Raw genomic sequence first — 24686 nt, 5'->3', positions numbered from 1 at the left:
ATCCTTAGCTAACCTTTATTCATCAACTTTTAAGTCAAAATTCAACTCCTCTAGGGCGTTTGTGGGACTCTCAATGAACAATTTTTAAGGAGGGATACAAACAGATTGCTGTAGGAATTGTTAGAATAGCTGTAAAATGGTCATTTTGCTGCTTATTCCCTCCTTGACAGTAGGCTAAAATCTTGCTTTTTTCAGTTCTTTTGCAACTTATGTGGTTTTTATTTCCAACTGTCAGTAAGGAGTTGGGTGAGCCTAGAAGATGCAACTGAGGTTGACAGCTTCAGGTTGTAGAACATGTTGGGGTATTTCAGATTGTCATTCTATCAGTATTTTTCTTTGGATTGGAGTGTTCTTTCTTTAGAATAGCAAATACAATAATATTTTTTTTCATTCTCAGTATCAGGAGTAAGGGAATAGAGTGCCTGAACAGGCAAATTTTCTGCCTTTCCAACCCTTTCCAGTGTTCTGCTGGGAAAAAGAGTGCAGTTTCTAATTCCCAGTCTTATCTCAGTAAGACAGAGATTCTGTATTTGGAACTAGGAACAGACCAAATTGCTGACTCTGGGAGACTGAGCAAGTTCTCAGCAGGAAGTTTCACACCCGTCTGGCTCCTGCTCTCCTGGGGATTAAGGCTTTCAGATTGGATGGTTGACATACTGACTAGCTCTCATTCGGGTTTGGCATGATGCTCACCCTTCCTCACTCCAGTTTTAAAAAAACATCCAGACTTTTTTTTCTTTTTTTTTTAAACTGGGAAAATCTGGTATGTGTGCCCACACAAGCACATGGAAATATATTAGTATTTTAAAACTTCTAAATAATCATGGATGTAGGTGACATGTTTTTGTTAACCTGCTTTTTGTCTCCTCTTTTTTTTTTTTTTTTTCTTAATATCCATTTAATCTTGTCATAATATTTTGGATTTTTTACCTGGAGCCTCATTAATAATTGAAGCAGCATTGCTCTTTCGTTATAATCATACTGCTGTTTTTCATTTGTCAGCATGATTCATTAAGTTGAGCCAAATTCACTCTTGATGTAACTTGACCTTAGATGTGTTTTGGCCCCATGTGTTTTCTCTTGCTGGAGTTATTCTTTAAATCAGTGAAACAGAAAAAGAAAAGTGTATTGAACTGTCACCTTTAATCAAATTCTCAGCTTTAAATTAGGCATGATTTGGTCCACGGGTCGTATCTTTCAACTGAGGAAATAGTTTAATGTACTAATGCATATAGTGTTCTTGGATAGCAAAGGCTGAATTTCTTTTTGGTGTTTTCTGTCCCTAGGCTTATAGCACAACTGTTTGAAATCATGTGGAGTAAAAAAAGATCTAAAATCTGGGGTTAACCAAAAAACGTTGTTAGGTAAATATTCTTTTTGCTAAATTACCAAATTTGGATGTTTAGCTTGATCCAGATCCCATCTGAATCCTATGGGGTTCATTCCATTGACAACACAGACTTTTTTTCATTTACACACTAACAAAGAAACAGTTTTGAACGTTTTCCAGGCAATTATTTACCTTGTGTCACATACTTAAAAGTTTAAAAGATGAAAAACACACCAGAATACATTAGTTTTATATTAAGAAGTATATTATCTTGTATATGAAAATATAATCTGGTTTTGTATTAACATTCTTTTTCATATATATATATATATAAAAATTTGTGTGCATTTATATGTATATGAGAAAACTTATATAAAACTAATATTTTAGGAACTCAGCAATTATATTTCTTAAGCAAGTTATTTTCTCCTTTTTCATCTGGTCAGTATAGTTATTCTTGTATATTTTATTAATACATTATATTGCATGTAAGTAGAAACACCTATATAATGGTATTAGTAAGACCACAAAAAGATTAAGGACCTTAGTGAGGTTAATTTAGCCATGTTTTGCAGCCAGCGTGTTGTAATACTTGGATAGCAATGTACAGGGATGGATTAAGATATGACTTTAAAGCAGAGTGGGAAACACTGCAGTGCGATGAAGGTGTTCAGCATTGATACGAAGCCCAACTGTACCTGAGAGCAGGAGATCCCAGCGCTGGGCTTGTTCCAGCTCTGGTGCAGGCTGTGCAGCTTCCCGTAGCTCAGCATGGGTCAGTGCCTCGAAAGCATCACTGCCTTCTCACGTGGTGAAGCACTAGTGGGCAACTTTCAAGTGAGGCAATCTTGAAAACACTTCTGAAATTATTACCTGGAATCTTAGAGTGGGAACACTCCTGGACTAGCTGAAAAATTCTATGCTGGCACAGATGTTGTCTTATTCTGGGAAAATGTGGACAAAGTTGTCTGTTAATTTTCATTTTGTGTCTTTTTATTGATATATGCTGTGATAATTGTATTTACTGGGTGAAGTTGCCACAAAAGAGAGCTTAAAAAAGAAATACAAGCCTAAGGAGACCTCATTACAGTGTAACAGCAAAACTAAATAATGCAAGGGACATGACCTTGATAAAAAGAACTTTAATACAAAACATGTTGTAATAATATTAAGGTTGAAGGTTTCAGCCCATTAAAAATATAGTTATTACACCAAGAAGGCCCTAGCACCTTTACCTCAGTTCCCTTGCATTCAGGCATTACACTTCTTCAACAAATGGTCTGATGTAATTGCACCTACTGAAAAAAATATATATTTGTATTGATTTTGAAGATAATACAAAGAGATGCCTGTCAGATGCTCTAATGTCTCCTTATACAAATTATGTGTAACAAAGATTAAATTAGGTAGCTGCTTCCGCCCATCAAAAAAAATAACTGAACCTTTTCCCAAATGAGGTCTCTAATCCCTGGTAGACATTGTCCAGACCAGTAAATGGTGCATACATGAAGAGATGGCTATCTTAGCACTTGCAGTACTGTGATTTGTTGGTGAATGCATCCTAACAGTATAGCCTCCTAAAAGGAGATGTATGTGTGGAAAAATGAAGACAGAAAAAGAGCTAAAGGAAGGTACGGTGCTCAGAACTTCATTTTTCTTCATTTTTTTTCCATACTATTGTAACTTTTAATAGTGGAGAAGTACTTCAAATGGGTTTTCTTACTGTCATACTGAATATATTTGAAAGGGAATGAAAAAATGAAACTTTCAGAACTTACTGGCTTTTGTGTGAGTTATGGTGGCTCTTCTGATAATTCCTTTTGGTACTGTTGGGAGGGACAGCTGAGAGTCATGGAGGCAAGACTATGGCAGCCTTTCAAATGTACAGGATATCACTCTTGAGTTGTGTATGCTGGCAAGGTAAGAGTTGAGAGCAGGCATGCTGCCTGCAGCTAGGACAGTGTAAAAATACGGATTTAAGACTGAAGTTTGGGACCATGCGTGAACATCCTATGTTTTAATGATAATAGAAAAAAATTTTGAATGGGTTGAAGTAATGCCATATAAATAGAGTTTTGAATATGTTTTCTGTGAAGAAATAGCCAAAGCCTGGTGCACCTTCATGAATTGAATTTCTTTAGTACATGAAGCACCTTTGCAAGGATAAAAACAGCAGCCTTGGTTTAAATATGCATTATTGGTGTGTACTGTGTTATTGTATAAATCTTTCTGAAAATATAGGCCTACTGTATTTTATGTGAAACACTGAATAGGGTGGTTAAATTTGCTTTATCTAATTAGCCTTAATTTTCTGCCCTCAAACCTGGTACTGTCATTAATACTTGTCAAGTTTTTATGAAATCCCATCTAATGCCTTCGATTAGCAGGAAAACTGCATTAGTAGTAAGAACATTGCAGAGATACAAACATTAAGTTATATTCTTGTAGGGTGATTTGACTCAATGTTACTTTCACTTAAAAGGTGATTAAAGAGAGTGGACCTCCTCACATGAAGAGCTTTGTTACACGCGTTACAGTAGGAGAATTCACTGCAGAAGGAGAAGGCAACAGTAAGAAACTCTCAAAGAAACGTGCTGCAATGGCTGTCCTACAAGAACTTAAGAAACTTCCTCCTCTTCCTGTGATTGAAAAGCCAAAACTTTACTTTAAAAAACGTCCAAAAACAATACTGAAGGTATGTGTCCTTTGACAGAATTAAGGATGTTTGTTCAGAAAGTAACAGTTACTCAGATTTAAAATTAGTAAAGGCTTATTTGTAATTTTCTGTCAATATTGTTACTTGTTTGCCTGTGCTAATATGCCTGTGCTTTTTTAAATTCTGAGAATGCTGTGAAATTCAAAACATAATGGCTTGTAGGGTGCTCAGCCTAAGAACCGAGCTCACACCACTGAAGTCTTCAGGGGTTTGGTTCAAGTCTAGTGGAGGATCAAACCCTCCAAGCAGCTCTGTACAGCCATGTGAATTTTTAGCATCATCTCTAGGAGGCCCTCCTAGCATATGTGGTGGTTCTGTCCCTGGTCTTTCCTCCCTCCCCAGTTTGAAGAGGGAGAGAGATACATGAAAGAGTAGACATATGGGGAAATGTTGCACAGCCCAGCTTCCTCCCCTTATGGAGCTAGATTTGGGAGTTTTGTGGCTTCAGCTTCAATTTTTTTGAAAGATTTGAAAGAAGGCCAAGAGTATGTTGACATCTCAGCCTAGTGTGTCACTTGTCAACTGCCAAAGGACGGTATTTTTTTATTTCATGTGCCTCTGTTAACGTTAGCATGTGTTTGATAATGCTCTTTAGCTCTCAAAAAGAGATGCAAAATTGACTGGAGACAAGCCCATGGACAACCTGCAGACTTTGAACCATCCCTCCATTAAAACATGCCCTGTCTCAGAGGATATTAATCTGCTTCTTGCTACACTGATAAGGCTTCCTTTAGAGGCTCTGGATTCTTGTGAGCTCTAGCTTCTTAAATGGTGCTTTTATTCTTGGTGGCAGTAGATTCATTGCTACTTCTATAATTCAGTTGGTCTACAGTGATTAGCCCTAGTTTGTCTACTCATCCTAAATTCATACAAAACCAAAGGGTCATCTGGAGTAATTAGTCTTCGAAATGATCTAACAAAAGCAGTGACATAGTGTCCATGTATTTATGAAGCATCACTACCTAGTCTCAGCACTGAACAACTAATCACACTAACTTGTGTCGTGGTTTAACCCCAGCCGGCAACTAAGCACCACACAACCACTCACTCACTCCCCCCACGTCAGGATGGGGGAGAGAACCAGAAGGGTAAAAGTGAGAAAACTTGTGGGCTGAGATAAAGACAGTTTAATAGGTAAAGCAAAAGCTGCGCACATAAGCAAAGCAAAACAAGGAATTCGTTCACCACTTCCCATCGGCAGGCAGGTGTTCAGCCATCTCCAGGAAAGCAGGGCTCCATCACCCGTAACGGTGACTTGGGAAGATAAACGCCATCACTCTGAACATCCCCCCTTCCTCCTTCTTCCCCCAGCTTTATACGCTGAGCATGACGTCCTATGGTCTGGAATATCCCTGTGGTCCGTTGGGGTCAGCTGTCCCAGCCGTGTCCCCTCCCAACTCCTTGTGCCCCCCCAGCCTCCTCGCTGGTGGGGTGGGGTGAGGAGCAGAAAAGGCCTTGGCTCTGTGTAAGGGCTGCTCAGCAGGAACGAAAACATCCCTGTGTTATCAACGCTGTTTCCAGCACAAATCCAAAACACAGCCCCATACCAGCTACTGTGAAGAAAATTAACTTTACCCCAGCCAAAACCAGCACAACTTGTCATCTGTTCAGTGCAGAAGGTGAGGCTTTGGAAGTAGCCAAAATAATTTTATTTTAGGAAGTATTATTTTGTGAGGAAGTAGTTAAACTCTTTGTACATGATTTTCTATGGTTTGGCATGTTGGATAGTCATTTAGGTATATGTAAGGGCACATTAATAGCCTTTCATACTCATTTTAGGTTGGTGTAAATAATGGTGGAGAGTTGCTCACTTTCTGGTGTTACAGAGTCACTTCTGCCCCATACTCTGCAGGTCAGGAACCTCGAGACTAGAATTGCAGGAAAAAACAGGAAACCTTCATGTCTAAAACCTGTGCTTCAGAATATAGTTTTAGGACCTGAATTTCATCTCCTTTTCTGTATTTGCCTCTTGTTAGTTTAAAAAAAAAAAAAAAAATCTGCAGTTTTTCTGAATTATGTTATGTCCACAGCATGCATTGTGTTAGACTGGGCAGCATTATACCGGTATGGCTTGAACTTAGTCCTCACTGAGTGTTACATTGATAGATTGTAAAAATAAGTAAAGCAGTACTTACTTTACTAAAAGTATGATGATTAGAAATCTGTATATTCAGTACACTGAGTGCAGAGTTCTGTAGGAGCAGCCAACAGAAAATCCATTTAAAATGAGCAAATAATTTGGAGAGTGCAAAACTGGGTTTGGAAAATGTACAAAGGACTTCATCATCTTTCTCTTTTCATTTGCCTTCAACACAGAATGAGTGATTTAAAAAAAACACCTAGTTTAATTAGATACCTGTCTCCTACTGAAATTCTGGGGATCTAATTCTCAAAAACTTGTAGGAAAAAATTAACATAACAAGTTATTTAAAGGAAATCCATCAGCATTAATGCAGCTTTAAAGCTGAAAAGGCTATTGGCTCTGGCTGTCTCATTTTGGAAAGTTTTTCTCAAGAAAGATGCTAAGGGTATAATAATGTAAATATCTCTTATATTACCATATACCATTTACCATTACAATCTTAAATTGAATTATCCAAAGTTTACCATGTTAGAAAGAGATGTTAATAGTAAAATAACCTGGATGTGTAGAAGGTTTTTATTTTTCGAATATCCAAACTTCTGAAATGCTTTCAGTGTGCCCATTTCTTTTAATTTAACCTGCACATATTTTGAGCACCAAAAAAAGCGACAACAATAACTTATTTTTATTTGTATATATGTTTATGAGGCTATACCCTATGGCCTGTACTTTATTTAGCCTGCTTTACATTTTGTCTCTGCCTGGCTTCTTGCCCACAAAACTGCTCTTGTGCATGACATTGTCTTAATTCTTTCACCTACATCTTCTCTAACAACTTCAGAAGTTAGGCTATGTAGGATTCTCTGCACAGCTTTCTTAATGCAATATCCCCTTCTGGTCTTTGCCTTCAGTTGCTGATCATCTCTTTAGCTTCTGGACCACCCGTTTGTTCTTATTTAAGGAGCTCAAACAAGCATGAATGCTGATCTTCTCTTATCCTGCAAATGGCTTCATGAAAAAGAAATAGCTCAATAACATAAAAACAAGTCTACATTCAAATGCCATTTACATTTGCAAGTTCATTCTTTGTGTTATGGTATATCAATCAGTTAATATGACTTCAGATGAATTTTGGGGGGGTCTTAATTTCTTCTCCTTAAGACCTACAAACAAGTATTTTCATAGCTATTCGCTTTGAGAGAGCATTTGCCATGTGAGTAATAACATATTAAAAGGATATCAGAGCTGTAGTTTTTCACCTGTCTGTGTAACCTTGGACAGATCAGTCTCTCAATCCTTTTGTTTTCCCCTCATCAGATCAATTCCCCCACCAACCGTACATTTTGACATGTTATTGTGAGGATTATTTTATTGTCTGTTAAGCATTTTCAATACTTTGTGGGTGGCTCACGATATGCAACATTTCTAGCCATTGGAGATACTCCTCTCTAGCTTCACTACATAAAAGTATTTTGACAGCGAATTCCTATCACATGCAGAGTAAACCTTCTGCACCTTTATTTGCATTGCAGGATGGAAGGCAGGAGTGCTGAGAAGGAAGGCAGGACGGCTGAGAGAGGCAGCTTCCTTGTTATGTGGCAAATCTTTTTTGTCCCCATGTAAATCCCACCTCTTCATAGTGTACTGCATGTTCCAGCATTGTAGCAACCTCTTTTAAGGGGTTAGGGGGAAGGGTCATAGAAATAGGGCAATGAGGTAAATTGACTGATGAATCTGCTAATTTTCATCCATCCCCATAGGACCTCCATAGATAGATGAGGGTATTAGTAGCTTACAGATGCTAGGTATGTACACTACCTGCAACAGTGGCAGACAATAGGTGTACATTTTTTGTCACAGTTTTGAGCTTGAGGATTTTTATCTTCTATCTCATGATCAGAAGATGGGAAGAAATTTACTTCTTATTCTCTCAAAAGGAGTATTAAAGAAGAGGTAGCCCTAGTAAATGATTTATTAAAGCAGCATAATAGTTGTGTGGATATATGCTGAAATAATGGTTCTTTCTTTTAAACCTGTTTAGACGGGACCAGAATATGGTCAAGGAATGAATCCCATCAGTCGTCTGGCTCAGATCCAACAGGCCAAAAAGGAGAAGGAGCCAGAGTATGTTCTTCTGTCGGAGAGAGGAATGCCTCGCCGTCGAGAGTTTGTTATGCAGGTATCATCTTCTGTCACATTCGAGATAATGCCCTTGCTATGTTATTATGTTCAACCTCAAGCAAAATGGTGGCATAACATGAAGCCGATCCCTCTGTGTTTAGCTCTTTGCTTTACGGTCAGTTATACAAGAAGAGTATGAAATACACTATCAGAAAGCCTGTTTGAACTTCCTTCTTTCTCTTGGTGAAACAAATGACAATTAGGTTATGTGCCTTCTAGATGCTTTTCTTGTAGTGGTTTTGCATTTTTGATACTCTTTTTATTTTTATTTCACCTGATGGTTTCTGTCCTTATCCTTGATGGTTCTTGACTTATTTACTTTTACTTGTCTTTCAAAAAGACTTTTTTTTTGCTATTGTTGATCAGAGGATTGCAATACAAACAAGTGTTCTCAAATATGGATATGAGTATCTCCATATTACCAAGCATTTCAGTTTAAAAAAATAGTGTTGTAAATCTTTTCAGATTTTGAGTTTCTTTGTGGCTTCATTTATATCTGAAATACCACAAAAAAAGCCTTCCATCATGTGTTTTAGCCTGTCCAGTTAAAGGCTCTGGACCTAATACAGAAACAGTAGATCATTAATGTTTCTTTAATTTTTAAATTAAGAACATTTACAAAGATTTGATATAACCATGATATTTTGTTAGATAGCACAACAGCAGATTGAGAAAGATAGGAACAGGGAAGAATTCTTTTCTCTTGTGTTTTCACTCAGGGGTAATTTCGTGCCGGAACAATTCAGAACAGCATACCTCAACATGTTTTGACTTGTTATCTATAAACCACACCAAAATGTCACTTCTGATCACAAGCAGAATTTATGACATTCCAGCACCTCCTTCTCCAGAAAATCAGTTATGTTTTCACTTAAATCTTTAAGTGCCTCCTTCATGTCTATCAAGATAGGCTAGCACTCTTAATTTCCTTGGACCTCAGTGGTCTTTCTTGATGATTTATTATTTTTCTCTCTGAAGCAAAAGAAGATACTGGGTTCCTTTTGTTGCAGAATCTGATTTATGAATATAAACTTGGATTTCCAACTTTTTATGCTACCTAAAAGTATTTGAAGAAGAGTGATCCTATCACACACAATCCCTTTTCCCATGCTCAGACCCCTGTGGGAGTGTCTGCAGTTGGAGATGGTTGTGTGCGGCATCAGAAGGGGACTGTGTAACGCAATGCAGTATTAGAAAGATGGGCTGAGAATTTGGGTTTCCATTGGAGGAGTCTCAATAATGGCAAAATCTTTGGTTTGAATAAAAAAAGAACCTTAAAACCAGTGAATACATAGAAGATTCCCTTATCTAAGAAGACTTGTGAAAGAAAGAGTCAAAGAAATTCCGTAGAACAGTTGCTTTGTTATGAAGACTTTTAAACACTGTAGCTCCATTTTTCTCCTTTTTTAATATTTTCATGCTGAAATCATACTGCTCTTTCTCCCGCGTTCAGGAAGTCTGAGTGGATTCATTATGACATGCAAAAAGTCTTATCAGAATAAAAAGCCTTTGTATAAACTACTTAAACAATGTTTTCATTTAATTTAATTGAATGTGGAAGTAAAATATCCAGAGATAATATGTTCATTTTTATCTGTCACACAAAGAGCAAGTTTAGATGTGATGAAATGGATCCAATTACTTGTCCTGACTACTAGATAAACAGAAGAAAACCTCTGATGACATTAGCTGGTGTTCTGTTCCCAAAGTTAATTTCAGAAAGCTCTTTCTCTTTGTAGTCAGACCTTTAATCCTTGATAGAGGTTATAATAATAGCTAAACCAGTTTTACAGGTCTGAGAAATAGCAGTGCATTGATTTATTGTGAGCTATGTTATAAATTATCATTTTGTCTTGTCCCAGTAAAGTCCCTCAATTTTATTGCATATAAACTTGGCTATTTTCTAATTGTGATTGTGGAACTGCATAGAAGATAAGGTTTATATTTCAAGATTATTAATATTTCTGGTTTAGGTAGCTGAATCTGTTTAATTATATATATATATACTTTGAAGGGATATTCACAATCATTATTATTTATTTACATCCTCTTCTTTGTATTTAGAATTAATAGGTATTTGAGTAAAGAAAAATAAAACTTTTAGGAAAAAATATATGTGATAATTTGAGGAGAGTGATTAATTATTGAATAACATAAATTACTAAATGACATTTATTATTTATTTAACCATTGTATGCCTGTTTTTACAATTTTTTTTAAAGCTCCTTCCAGACTGTTTCGGTCTTTGTCCTCTAAGGTTTTTATAATTCAGATCACCTTGGCCATTTTATTATTTTTATCTTATTTTTGTTTCCTTTTTTTAACACACTTTTGAATTATACACTCTTTTAAGAGAACATTTGGCAAATAAAATGGCTTAATGGACAGAGTGAAAGATACCTATCAAAGAGCTATGAGTATTGCATAGGTGATAGCAGTGACAGTGCTAATATCACAAACCAGACACATGCAGCTTCAGAAAGAATCTTTAAGAAAGGTACCAAAGCCGAGGAATAAGTTAGAGCCTCACTCTTTGTGGATAACCATTGTCCATAATTTGTCTTTATTTTGAGGTTTTAATTTCTCCTAGTTTTATGAAAGGCATCTTGCTTGTCAGAAACCCTTTGTGCAGTACAGACCTTAGGTCCAACAAGGAGCCTGCTTTCCAAAGGCTGTTTTGATAAAAGCTTGCCAGGTATAAGTGCGGAAGAAGAAAGCAGCCCCAGCCCCCATGTTCCTTGCAGTGCGACAAAGTGGGAGGAATGCGAACATGGTTTTCATCTTTCTTTAGAAACCAGTCTCATTTGAATCTCTGGATCATTGTTTGTCTCTCCGTTGTTCTGGATACTGTCCTGATGATGCTGGGGAGCTGCTGCAGGCAATGCTCCTACAAGAAAGAGGAGGTACAGATCCTGTAGCGCTTCCCACATTGAGAAAGGGGGGGGGAGATGTTCAGCAGAGAGAATGGGGTTGACACAGATGCTGGTGGAAGAGGGAGACAGCTGTGTGTGCACTGAGAGACAGAAAAATTTAGCTCTTTGGTACAAGTTTGGGGACCTTCTGAAAAATCCGAACAAGCTCCTATGTGTGAAGCAGTATTGTAGTCCCCTTTTGCACTATTCTTACTTTTTCAGGACTGCATCTTCATGAAAGGAGCTGACAGCTGTTGGTAGGTCAGCAAGATTATTACATGGTGATATTAAGCAGTCTTGCATTTATCATGATTGTGATCAATGTTTTGTTTTTAAGGTAAAAGTAGGCAATGAGATTACTACTGGAACAGGCCCAAACAAGAAAATAGCTAAAAGAAATGCAGCAGAAGCAATGTTGCTACAGCTGGGTTACAAAGCCTCTACTCCTCTTCAAGACCAGCCAGAAAAGGTGAGAACCAATTGTTATGATGGCCACATTTTACTCTTCTCTAGATTTTTAGCTGTATCAGCTAATTGCTTAGTAAGAATGGAAGCTTAAACTTGTGCATCCCATGTTTTAGGGGGTTGCGTATCAGAGATCAGCCTTCATTTAGCCACAGCTCTAGAGCTACACTTAGTAATAGTTGCAGCCTCTCCTCCTGCAAGAGTAATTAAGAACAGAAATGTAGTTCCACATGATAGCATGTGTGCAAAAGTGTACATATGAAGTGTGCGACTATTCCTACTTAAAAATCAGGGTGAACGTGCCTCTTGCTTTTATTCCATTTTGGGCATCCATGAGAGCACTGAGAAGAATGATGTTGGTAATTTTCGTACATGAAGTAGCCATGGTAGTCAATATTTGTCTTCCCATTGCATGTGCACTAAAAGCATTCCAGAAAAATAATGGCCTTTTCAGGTTTGGTGACTGAGAAAGAAAATGTGTGTCTTTTTTTTTTTTTTTTTTTTTTTTTTTGTGGAGAAGGAATTACATTTTAAATTCATACATGTTGCAGGTATGTATTTCCATGTTAGTGATGTGCAACTTAGCACTCCTCTCCTGTCTTGAGTTTATTGATGGGAGGTTTTGTAACCAAAATTGGGTGTTAAGGTTTTTACTTTTGTATGCTGAAAGGACATTTGGTAAGGTATTTTGCTAAGCTGTGGACTCTGAACAGCTTCTTTCATATGCAGAGTCACTGCATGTATATATTTTGGTCATGGCTTAAATGTTTGCTTTGGCTGCACCAGCTAGCTAAGGTCAACAGAATGTTCTGCTGGGCTTTTCTAGGGACCACATGATAAATCTGAATATAGTATATGTCCCTCTATATATCTTCTGAAACACCCTTTCTTTTCTGTTAAAAAAAAAAATTACATATATAGGAAGATACTCTGTTCTATACATTCTGTATTTCTAGCCAGGAAAAGATAAATGCCATACTGGTTGCTTGGCTCCATCTCCTTCTGTTTCCCTCTCCTTTGAGTGGAGCAGCTCTATGTATGCTGTTCACACTGACCTTCACTACGTTCTTCACTATGTTTCTTAGTCATATACAAGTGTGCAATACTCTAAACAGAGTACTTGGAAGCTAGATGGTGTTCCTAGTGAGAACACACTGTGCAGTCATAGGCATTTTTAAAAAGCTTATGAGAGAGTCAAATGATAATTCTTTTTCACCAGGATGCTGGGACTTTTCTGCTGTAGAAGATACTTTCTACCAATTTCAACTTTTTCTTCACTGCCAATTTGCCCAAAGGGCTTTTTGAGAAACAAAGCAAAACAGAGAAATCAACTTTATTTTTTCTAATAGGAAAACATAGGTTTTCATTCTTGGATTTCAAATTGGCTGAACTATTTTTACTCAGTAATTTTAGAGATAAAGCCTGAAAAAATTCAACCCACAACATAGTTGCTTTGGAGAGCTCTACACAGTGGAAACTTGTGGTTACATTGAGATCCTTAAAAAAACCTGAGTGGCTAAAAAGGGGCACTGCTGCTTTGTTTCCCTACATTTATTAAATTATTGCTTACAAGTATATTGTCTTTAAAAAAACAGGTTTAATTACATACTTGCAGATGTAGGTATCTTTGAATTGTTAGAATAGCATACAATGGCCTAATATTATTCTGAACACAATGAGCAAACATGATACTGTATGCAGAAAATGTGAACTACTCAAATTTTATGTAGCGGCAGTATTCAAGATCATAGAACAAACTTTTATAGCTTTGTTGGGGTTAAGGACATAAAATATCTAGACCATCTGGCTTTATCTTCTGTATATAGCAGACTGAACATATTTGCAGATACACAAGTTAGTTTGTGTAGATGAAAGCATTTGAATTCTCAAGCTAAACTGTGCTGGAGAAGTGGGAAAATATCCCTTAGATCTCCACCAATTTGAGCATTGTGAAATGCCTTCCATATAAATTGCATAGTAAAGATGTACCATGAGAAGACACTTGTTTCTCTCTTTGAATCCAAAATGGGTCCCAATGTAGATTAGCTGATGTATCAGGTTGGCATCTAAATGTACAATTTTCCCTTGTGTTGTTTCTGATGCTTTTAAAAAAGGCAACTTCTTTCCCCTCCCCCCCTTCCCCGAGTCCTTTCATCCCCTTCCTCCTCCCATAAAAAAAGATGCAAAACCAAATTCAGTGTTTTTTCCTTAACCCCGGTGCATAAAATGTGCCTGTATTCATTGTTTTAATGAAGACCTAAGAGTGTTACAAGAGCCATGCATGGTGTTGATGGCAGCACAGGTAAACAGGTAATCCAGGTAATGTAAAAAAGTAAAGGCTCTGCTCTTCTGAGGTAATCCTGTTCCTGGTAGAAATCAGTCATGGTTGTGCAGAGCCCTGAGGAGAACAATTTGAAAGTGCCCTGGGAGACTTTTTGCAACTATCAGAATTTTAGCTTTATGGATGAGAAAGGAGAGTTGTAATGTCTTCATTTTTTCATGTTTCCATCTTTTTGTTTCTTCTTGCCACTTTCATTCTCTTAGAGAGAAGAAAACCAGATTGCATTCACGTGAGACAGCAGCACTAAGGATAACTTACTGATAGATGAGTTCTCATTAAATTCTCCATCATGATCAAGTTAATAAACAGTAAAAAAGGAGGAATGAGAGTTGGAAATGTTCTTCTCATACTCTAGCAGCATGCTTGTGCTGATTTTCCTATCATGTTATGTATCTGCAGTATGGATTCATGGCAAAACCATGCTGTTGTAACAGACAGTAGTAAATTGTCATGGCATATAGACTACTTTGCTGTGAGGTTTTCTGTTTGTGTACAAAATCCCAGTGAAATCTGAAAAGGATCATTTGTTTCACATTCATAGAGCTGGTTGTCAATGGCTCCTAGTTCATGAGGAAGCTTGGCCATGTTTATCCACATTTACATGTAAATCTAGAACACTGCCATCTTATTTACTGTGTAGACTTCAGTAATGGCCTCATTTTGAACTTATGTGTTAATTGCTCCTCTTTTCTGTGTCAGACTAATACCCAGTGTTAAACATAATAAAATTAATTTGAAGACAATTAGCTTCCTTGAAAAAGTCGATATATTAAAATAATGGAAAATTGCAATCTTTTTTTGCTTCCATTTCAGTAACAAAATGGATTCCTATCAAGTAAATATTTTAAAATTACACCCAAAGTACTTTGTAGTGTTTACGCATTCTTTCATAGGCAGATATTAGGATCTTCTTGGTTTAGAATGTAATTTCTCTGGTGTCTGTGTATGTTTTCAGTGGAAAGCTGCTTAAAACATTTGATTTTAAGTCTGATTTGGTAACATATTGAGCTGAGCCTAATCCTTGGGGAAACATTTATATTTCAGTGTTAGGCAATAGTTGTTAATGTTTATTCATGAAGGGTACATTCCTCAAATAACCTATTTTAGACAAAAATTAGGATGTGTTAGCAAAGTTTTGTGAGCAGATGTGGCAATCCCAAGTCATCCTCTTTAGAATCTTTCAACTAAATTTATAAACATGAATGTTCTGTTTAAGGAGTAGTTTGCTCTTTACTTATTTGCCTTTTTCTACCTGTTTCAGCTTGGAGAAAACAAGAGTTGGAACGGCCAGAATGTTGGGTTTCCTGAGCCAACAAGTAACAGTAAGTATTGCTCTCTGATTTTATATTTATACTAACTTCTCTTTGTCTCGGTAGGATTTGGATTTTTCGAGACAATTGAAATGCTGTTTGTAAATATTTTAGGGGGTTTGTTGCAATTAGATGAATTAACTCTTGAGTGTCCTCTGTGTGAGTGTAGGTATGAATGAATGCAGGAACAAGGAGATTTTAATTTACTCATTGAATTATTGAATTATTGAATCCTTGTTGTAAGGTTGTAAGGGATTTTAGGAGGTCATCTAAACTGCCTGCTCGGAGCAGGGTCAGGACAGAGTTCAGACAAGGTTGCTTATGTCTTTTTTCCAGTTCTCCAAGGATGGAGATTCCATAGCTTCTCTGTGCAGCCTGTTCCAATGCTTAATTATCCTCACATTGAATTTTTTTCCTTTTATTGAAGTCAGAACATCTCCTGTTGTTTATGAATATCATCTCCTGTTCTTCTGCCACATTCCTCAGTAATGTGCCTGGCTCCATCTTTTTGGCAACCTCTTCTTAGGTATTGGAAGGCTGCTATTGGGTCCCCCAGAGCATACCACTGTCCTCTAAGCCTGATCATCCAAACAGATTTTCATCATATAGTAATTCTTCTACCTAGACTCTAACATCACAGCTTGGATACAAGGATGCTGTGGGAGATATGATGTCAAAAGCCTTGCTAAAGCCAAGGTAAATGACATCCACTGCTCTCCCATCATTCCTAAATCCAGTCATTTTATCATAAAAGGCAATCAGGTTGTTGAAGCTGTTTTTTATCCTTGGTAAATTCATGCTTATTGTTCCAAATGGCTTTTTTCTGCTTTGTGTGTTTCTCCCTTATGTGCCTACAAATGCCTTTAAGAGGACTTACTGCATGATTTTCCCAGGGACTAAAGTGAGGCTGACCAGTGTGCCTTTCTTGATGATGATGATGATGCCTTTCTCCAGGCATTGGAGACCTCTCCTGATCTCTGACTTTTTGAAGATAGTAGAGAATGGCCTCACAATGACATAAGCCAGTTGACTTAGCATGCTAAGATATATCCCATTTGGTCCATGGACTTGTAGGGGCTCAGAATTTCACAAGAGATCCCCAACTGTGATCAGGTTCCATTACTGGTAGTTTGTCTCTTCCTTGAGCTTTGTCTATAGACACAAAGGCCTGAGAGACCTTGTTGGTGAAGACCAACTTCAGTTTCACTGCAGCAGGTAATGAATAGGACAGACATTTGTGACTTTACAACTACATTTTTGCTGTTTAGAGTGGTAAAGATAATATAAATAGTACTTCCTTCATATTTCCATGAGCTTTGCATTCTTCTCCAGAACTGTTTTGAACTTAAGTTTTGAACTTAAGAGTCCCGAACATTATCTCCCTCAACTAAGGATTGTACTAGAGACGGACATGCACAATGAGCTACCTACTATTTTTTGCCTATATATGTCTGAAGGACATGGTCTTAAAAGCAGGTTTTAAGAGGGTTCAGTAGTGTTCCAGTATATATGTGGTCTTCCCAGCCACTTGACCTGGGGAATAATTTGTGCTTCAACTTCCACAAAGTCTGCTAGCATTTAAAGCGATCTTGGATTCAGCATGTGCCATTGTGTTTCCCTGAAAGGAGGGATACCACAGGATCTAAGACTTCTAATTAATTGTTTCTTTCCAGCCCTATCATCAGTCCTCATCAATACTCCTAGATGATTTCTGTTTGCCAAAATCTCTTAAGGACATGGCCTGTGAAATATCTTCAATGTTAACATATTGGAGTTTGGGACAGCACATAAGACCTCTAGCTTTTCTCTCCTATTTTTGCAGTGTCTTGTAGCAAAGATATTTATAGATGACATCACAACTGTCTACTACACCAATAAGAAAAACAATCCGTTTCCCAGTCTTCATCTGGCAAGAAAACTTTAGCAGTTATACATGTAAATCCAAATCTAGAAGGAGAACACAAAGGCAAACTCACTCAACAGGAGACAAGATCAATAAAAGTTATAGTTTAAACCTGTGCTGACCAAAGAACTAATTTTTCACAGATTGACCTGCTCACAGACCTTTTTGCAGCCACCACAGGCCATGGTACAGAAACAGGTTTTCATTCTGGAATGCTTTTCTAATGCACGAAAGATATTGCTAGAGGCCTTCATTTCCATTCTTCTGATCTCCAAGTAAATTGGAAATCAAAAGAGATGTAGCTGTGATGTCAATAGACATAGAGCATTTATTTCTGACAGTGCTGTTCAGAGACTACTGTGCTTAATCCCTTAAGTCCTTTATTGAGGCTTCCAATCTAGAGGCAACTTTAATAATAATCAGCTCATTAAAGCATATAATTTTTTATTTCAGAGGGACTGTGCTATCCTTTTGCAAAATAGGAAGCGTTTGAACCCAAAATGTTATCAACAGGCATATATATTTTACTGATTTTTTTAACCCTTCACCTCATAAAGGCCTTTCTCTTCTACGGTATTTTCTTTAAAATTTACAGCTTAACTGTGATTTCCATATAAAGGCATAAAAGGAGAATGAATATGTTAACAGTTAAGTAGAGGACAGACCAGTCTTTCTTCACCTTACAGTCTCATCCAGGATTCATGAAAGATGTAGAAATGCATTTTTCTTCTCTAAATGTGTTAATTTGATATCACCCATGGCTGAATGAATTGCTATAAGGTCTTCTTTTTGAGTTTCTCATTGAAACTTCTCTTGGTATTTCTAAACTAAAGTGGCCTTTCTGATAGAATTATGAATCTGCTGTATGGATTGGCACTCAAAGTATATTTTTATATAGAAATCCACTGTAGTAGTTTCTATACTGTAGACCTTTCAACATATAAATATCACACCATTTATTTGTAATTATAGGAAGGGACCACATATTCCTGGATAGAAAAGTAAGTAAGTTCAGTTAGTAAGATAGTAATTAAGTAAGATAGTAAGTTCAGTTGATACCTTCCTACTGAATGGCTCTATGAAAAGGCCTGTTTTTCAGGACATGACTGGGGTCAAGGGATTGCTGCATTTGGAGATCTACACAGTATCACTTGGTATTTCTCACCAGTTTTTCATAGACATGATTACTTGTTGAAATGCTGTGCTAATATTTAGTAGGGGGAAAGTCTGCCAGTACACGTTTACCTATGAGCACTTTGCCTGCTCTGCTTCTGGTAGAATATTATGTGTTAGTTTCCCACACAGGGAATGCATAAAAAATCCTGAAGAAGAACTAGTATTATTAAGAGTTTTCCCTGCGCACACCCATTGATCTTCCCCTAAGCCTGAGTCCCAGATAACTTCAGAGCTTTGTAGTCAAGGAGAACTGAGGAAATTTAAAGTGTCTTCTCCTTTTGAATAAGAGAAATCACATGCATGCACGATCTCTCACACCCCTGTGAAGTCTAGGGTTTTTTTTAAAGCAGTTCTGAACAAGTTCCACTGTTTGCGATCAAAAATGTCACATCCTTTCAAGTATGAATATGCTAGTTTATATTTAAGAACAACAGTTGTTGGAAAGTGAATCTACTCTTGCAGTGTCATCATTATTGTAGGAAGTTTTAAAGAGGGCAAATGGAGCAGCTTCCTCCCTTCTATATCCTTGCTTATAAAAGAAATGTACAGTTTGCATTTGTTGTTACCCTAAAACCTATACTTTCAGTGGTCTTGAAAATCTGAGGCTCTGGGATTGCTGCATCTACGATTTGGCAGCTCTTATTCAGATTTCCAGTAATTTTATTCCAGGAAAAAATTGTCCCCTACTAGGACAACATATTGTGCATCAGTTTCCTTCTGCAGGCAGATACTCTTTTTTGTAATGCACTGTTTCCATCTGAAACTGTAAAATAAAACTGGAATAGTGAAGTAAGTTGTATACTTTAGTACAACAACAAAAAAAATCCTAACAGTTATATATTTTAGTACAGTTGAAGAACAGATTTCGTTGTACTCTTATTATGTAGTTTGTTTTGCTGAGAAATACCCTACAGTCCATCTCCTCCTACATACTCGCTCAATGCATTTTTAGTATTCCCTATTAAATAACCTTGAAAATTAACTTCTCCTGTTGCCCTCTATCATGTTAGTTTGCAGCTATCCTTGCGGCAAACTTCACTTCTGTTCCTCCTACTCGCTGGCAAAGCTTCTTCCCGCAGGTTTACTTCTTTAGCTTTCCTCTTCATTTCACAATCTTAAAGATGAAACAAGAAGCTATTTGTTTCTTGTTTTGGAATATCTTAGGCATTTTTCACACGTGAAATAACAAGAACGCTGAGTGAGTTTTTTTCCCTGATGCTTCTGAAAGAGACTTGGAGACATTGTGGGCAGACCACTAACATTTGCATCCCATACAGGAGATGTTTACTGTCAACAGAATGCTCATTTATCTCTCTGGATTTGACTTAAGCAGTTATCAACAAAAACAAAACATTAAACAAATAAACAATCCTAATGCAAAGTGCATTTTCTTGGCAACACATTTTGATTTTATATTTCTGGATGGCGTAATCACAAACATCATACAGTATGTGTTCTAGGAGAAGCTGTAGATGAGCTATGAAGAATAAAAATATATAAAGATAAAAGGAAAAAGTAACAGTGTTTTTATATATTATAATTCTAACAAGAAAAAATGACCCTAACTGTTTTTATATGTTCCCCACCCTCAATTTTCCATAGTATAGTTTTCCTTTATCTATTTCCAGCAATTTAGGGAGCCACAAAGTAAGTATTGAAAAACTAATAAAATAACAATAATAATAATAATAATAATAATAATAATACACTCAGAGCAATCCTACTTCTCTGTAAAGGACAGGCTCTTTGTTTTTCTTGCCTAACATTTTATTACTAGGGATTCATGCATGACTTTACAGTCTTTGTTCTTCAGAGTACATCTGCTCCTGCTGTTTGTTCACCACCTGAAATCATAATCATTTGTTTGTGACATCACAATTAGTTACTGTGAAGATGATTAGATTGTCACCAACAGATGATTATGATTTCAGATGGTAAATGAGCAGCAGGAGCAGATGAACTCCCAAGGAACAAAGATACTTGATCTCATGCAATTTTCTCAGTAAAAAAAAGAAAAAGCAGTGAGAAAAGAGCAAATAGATATTCAGAAGTTTCTTAAATCTGTGATAAGAAAATTTGAACATGAACATAAATAACATGTATTTTAGTATTTTTAAAAATCTACCTAAATAATAAGAGATTAAGAATATAAGAAATATAAAAAATAGGAAAATATATGCGTGTTATTGTAAGCCCTAACTGAATGGTTACATCAAATTCTTACTTAGATGTTTCTTTACTCGTTTTGGGGGAGAAAATAAATGCAAAATAAATCATTTATTTATGGAATTTTGCACAGAAATACAATTTCACTTTGGAGGAAACAAAATTTATGTGAACTTTATAGTTCTGGCCCTCGCTAGTTTTGTAAAGACTTCTTTTTATAGTCCTCTACATGTTTATTTTTCAACTGGGGATTTTGGTGAAGACTTCCAATAGATAATTAATACCCCTGTATTTCCATGAACAGTAACTGAAGTCTACAGTTTGGGAATAAAGTTTTTGTTTTGTATTTCAGACATTTTTAATTGGAGTTTATAAGTGTTACATTTTGCTGAAATATGTAATTCTTGGGGGTTTATTTAAAAGGTGATTTGCAGTGGATTGTATGCATTTTTGCTCATTAAGTACTGCTGTTTCCTTGGACATCACTTTTGAATTGCTTCCAAACTTACTAAACTTCGTCAATTATAATGCACTCTTGCTAAGAGTTAGATTGATACATTGCTAAACATTTGTTGAATTATTTGTCAGTCTGACTAGAAACCACAGTAAGAAGGGTTGACAACACCACGTATTTGATGAAGCACAGGCCACAAAACAGTAGTTTTCCATCTGTTTGGTCTGGGGTTTTTTGTTTTGTTTTGTGGGTTTTTTAGCAAACATAACTGTCAGGTGAACATTATACCATTACTGTGTTTCAGGGAGCAGTTCCATCAGCTAAGCCACTTGTCTATACTCTGTATGTCTCATGACTTTGGCTAGAGTCTCTTACAGCAGTTGGTTATGTTTAAATAACACCTTGCCTCTGTAGCTACTGAGTTGATGTGCTAATTTTTTTTTGTTAAAAAAAAAGGATTCATCCCATCTTCTAGCAAGGGTCTTTCTTAGATAACTGTGTTTTCTTTCTAACTGAAGACATAGGAAAATTAAATTTAGAAGCAGAGGAGATTTGTTCAATTTTGGTTTTCCCTGAGTTATTGAAGCTAGGAAGTCTATGCTGTATTTTCCATTATTAATGTGTCATTTAACGTGTTCTGTTTCAGTTTAATCTAGCAATGAGAATGAGATAATGTATCCAGAATAATACTAATTAAATACTTCTTGCATATATTTTTTGAAACAGTTGAAAAAAACTTCTGAAACACCTAACATTAAAAAACACCTCGTATTAACAAAACAGGGAAGGGAGCATGGTTATTTTTTCCTTGCTGTTTTAAGAACTAGTGGCAAGATCCAAATCAGCATTTTTGTGCGTAAGTGGGATTTGGGCACAACTCAGGTGTGTAAGATGACAACTGCAATTGGTCCTCCTCCTTTTCCTATGTTTCCCCTTTTGAGATGCTCAGTTAGGTGCTTAAAGTACTGCAAGTTTTGCATCTTCAGATGTAATGCTTTCTTTGCTGAGTTTAGAGTACAGAGTGTATTTCTAAAGTACCTAGTGTTTTAAACACGTGCCCAGAAAGTTGGGAGACTTAGATTTAGTTTTCCTTCTTCACCAGAAGAAGAGTACTCATGGGGTGCAGAGTAACCTAGATAATAGCAACTGCCTTTTGGAGATGTGTATCTAATATCATTATGACTTGCAGACAGAAAATAAAAAATCAGATGCTGTCAAAATGCAAGAAATCCACAGAGAAGGAGTGATCTAAAGGAATCATGACTTTGTAGTCTGTCTGTTGATTAAAGCACTTGTGAGTGAAGGTACAGATATGTATTCTGGTGTTCCCTGGCTGGTTTACAGATATTATATTCTACATATTTTAGACACAGGTTAAAAAAAAAAAAAGTGTTGCAAGCAACCTGCTGCCTGGTTCTTGAGTAGTATGGATTGTGCATATGTAAGAAACATACACTTGGGCTGTGAGGCTTGTGGTTCGGATGCCCTCAGGCTGAGAAGGAACCTCAGTCAGCTTTCTAGGAGACTGCTTAACCATTAAACTCTTGATGTAGAAAATGTATAAAGAGGGAACAGCCACCATGACAGTAGATAGCCAGCTCTGTGGGTAGAGATAATTTCAAAGAAATTATCCTTTTGCTTTTCCTGGTCCCCTGAAATTCCTATGTGAATTAAATTTGTTCAAGGTTGCTAGTCTATTCTTTTGGAAAAAACTGCATGTGAAATAGCAACGCAGAGCTCTTTTTTGATGTTAACTCTCAAATTCAGATTTAATAATGTAATTATGCAAACTATCTGCATTTGGATTTCTGTCTTCAGCCAAGCAAATGGAGCAGTATCACACAGTTAACCTCAATACTGTGTTTCTCTAAATACTTTCACTTTTCTGAAGTCTTTTTGCCTTTTCCTACTCCCTTCCTCCCAACCCGGAATCCACCGTGTACCTCACCCTTAGTCTAGGATAATAAAGTTCTTGAGGAATTGAATCACTTGAACTGAGGCTTTACTGCTGTCAGAACCAAGACTTAATTCTCCACTGTCTCCTCCATCCCCTTTCCTTTACATCAAACTTCTTCTCCCTATGACTTCCACTCCCCCACCGCTTTCTCCTCCTCTGATTTGATCGTCACTCGTACCTATGCTGTGCTTGTTGATGTCCCCCTTGACCTTCTTAGCTTCAGCAACCTCTCTATCCTTGTCCAGTAGACTTGCTCATTCTTTCATCTCTTCTGCATGTGGGTCATGCCTTTGTTTTCATCATCACAATTCTTATTCCCCTCTTAATCTGTTAATGAATAGTCTTGCCTGCATAGGTCACCTCCGGTTGCACTTACGCACTCTCCTAATTGCTTTACTCCCTCAAAAATCACTTTCTTCTAGCTTTTACAAGCAGCTTCATGTGCCAGCTCACTGGCTTGATTTGCTTCTGCTCCAAATTTGCTCATCACCTTTACTGATAAGAATACTGTCCTTTCTACTGCATTAGATTGGTTGTTTTTAGAACCTGTTTCATATTAATCTTAGGTTATCTGGTACACTGATATATTGTTGGAAACTTATGATGCAGAAATTATCATGTAAAAATAGTGGTGTAGGTGTTTTGTCTGTCTATTTCATAGAATATCCTGTAGAAATTTCCCACTGCCAACACTGTCTTTTTTTAACAAAATCTTATGTACCCAAGCAAGAGTAAAGCTGTGGGGAGGTTTCAAAGGACTTCCTCACATGAGCTAAGCACCAAATGTTACAGAAATTTATACAATTTAAGTATTCTGCAATACTGCAATTTCCTTTTTGGCTGTACAGAAAATGTTCCATAGAAATTAAGGATATCAAGAACTGACTTCGTGAAGAACTAAATAGTATTTACTTCAGTGTCATGGTTATTTTAAGGTTAAACAAACTAGTATTTTAATGAGTGACTTTATATAACATCAGTTTGTTTAAGGTCATGTAGATGAGATCTTTTGATTGAAGGACATCGTGTAATGACAAAACATTTTTTCATGTCTGAATATTGCAGTAGCTGGTGACTTAGAAATACCACAGATAGCTGTATTAAGTAGGTAATGATTGCATCTTGGTATTTCAAGCCAAGATTGTGTGTAGACAATTACTGAGAACGCAGTGGCCATACTATTTGCCTATTCAATTGTTTGGCTGACGTTTTCTGAGTTCCTACTGAGGTAATAAAACAAAATTTGAAAATATTCTAGTATATAAATAGGCTTTTACAGTGAGTGGAGTATAAAACAATAATTTCTTTTTATGATAATATCTACATTTTTCAGTCTTGTTATTGAAATAGTTATTTGGTTTTGTAAATTCTCTTTTTTGCTCTCAGTGGATTTCTAATGGGCCATATTCTAGGGCATGTTGAGAACCTGCCAGTTCTATGGAGGAATTATTGCTTGTGAAAGTCCTCCATGTCTCTTAAGGTTTTGTCATTTTAACTTACGTAATAGTGAAGTCAGGATTAGACCTGGGTCTAACTTTTCCTGCTTAACACCTTACTACAAGATTTTGCCACGTACTTTAAGCAGCACAATATAAGGCAGCTTTACTCAATGTGAATACAGGTAGCATAATCTGAAAGAAAGCTTTTTGTTGATTATCTACCAAGTATTTCATTCAGTTCCAATTCAGTTCC

At 36.7% G+C, this 24686-nt stretch overlaps 1 protein-coding gene across 3 annotated transcripts in view; it reads left to right on the top strand.

Moving 5' to 3' along the window:
• The window catches only part of STAU2 (staufen double-stranded RNA binding protein 2), a 176504-nt gene that overhangs the window by 64374 nt on the left and 87444 nt on the right, over positions 1–24686 (top strand). For all 3 annotated transcript variants that reach the window (XM_049822072.1, XM_049822054.1, XM_049822063.1), the window contains exons 8-11: positions 3813–4025; positions 8171–8308; positions 11560–11691; positions 15290–15350. In XM_049822072.1, coding sequence (XP_049678029.1) covers positions 3813–4025; positions 8171–8308; positions 11560–11691; positions 15290–15350 — 544 coding nt within the window. The remainder of the gene's footprint in view (positions 1–3812; positions 4026–8170; positions 8309–11559; positions 11692–15289; positions 15351–24686) is intronic.

Source organism: Accipiter gentilis, chromosome 2, assembly GCF_929443795.1.
Source record: "Accipiter gentilis chromosome 2, bAccGen1.1, whole genome shotgun sequence".
Classification (NCBI taxonomy): Eukaryota; Metazoa; Chordata; class Aves; order Accipitriformes; family Accipitridae; genus Astur; species Astur gentilis.
The sequence above is the reverse complement of the archived record's forward strand: the minus strand, read 5'-3'. Positions and strand labels throughout refer to the sequence as shown.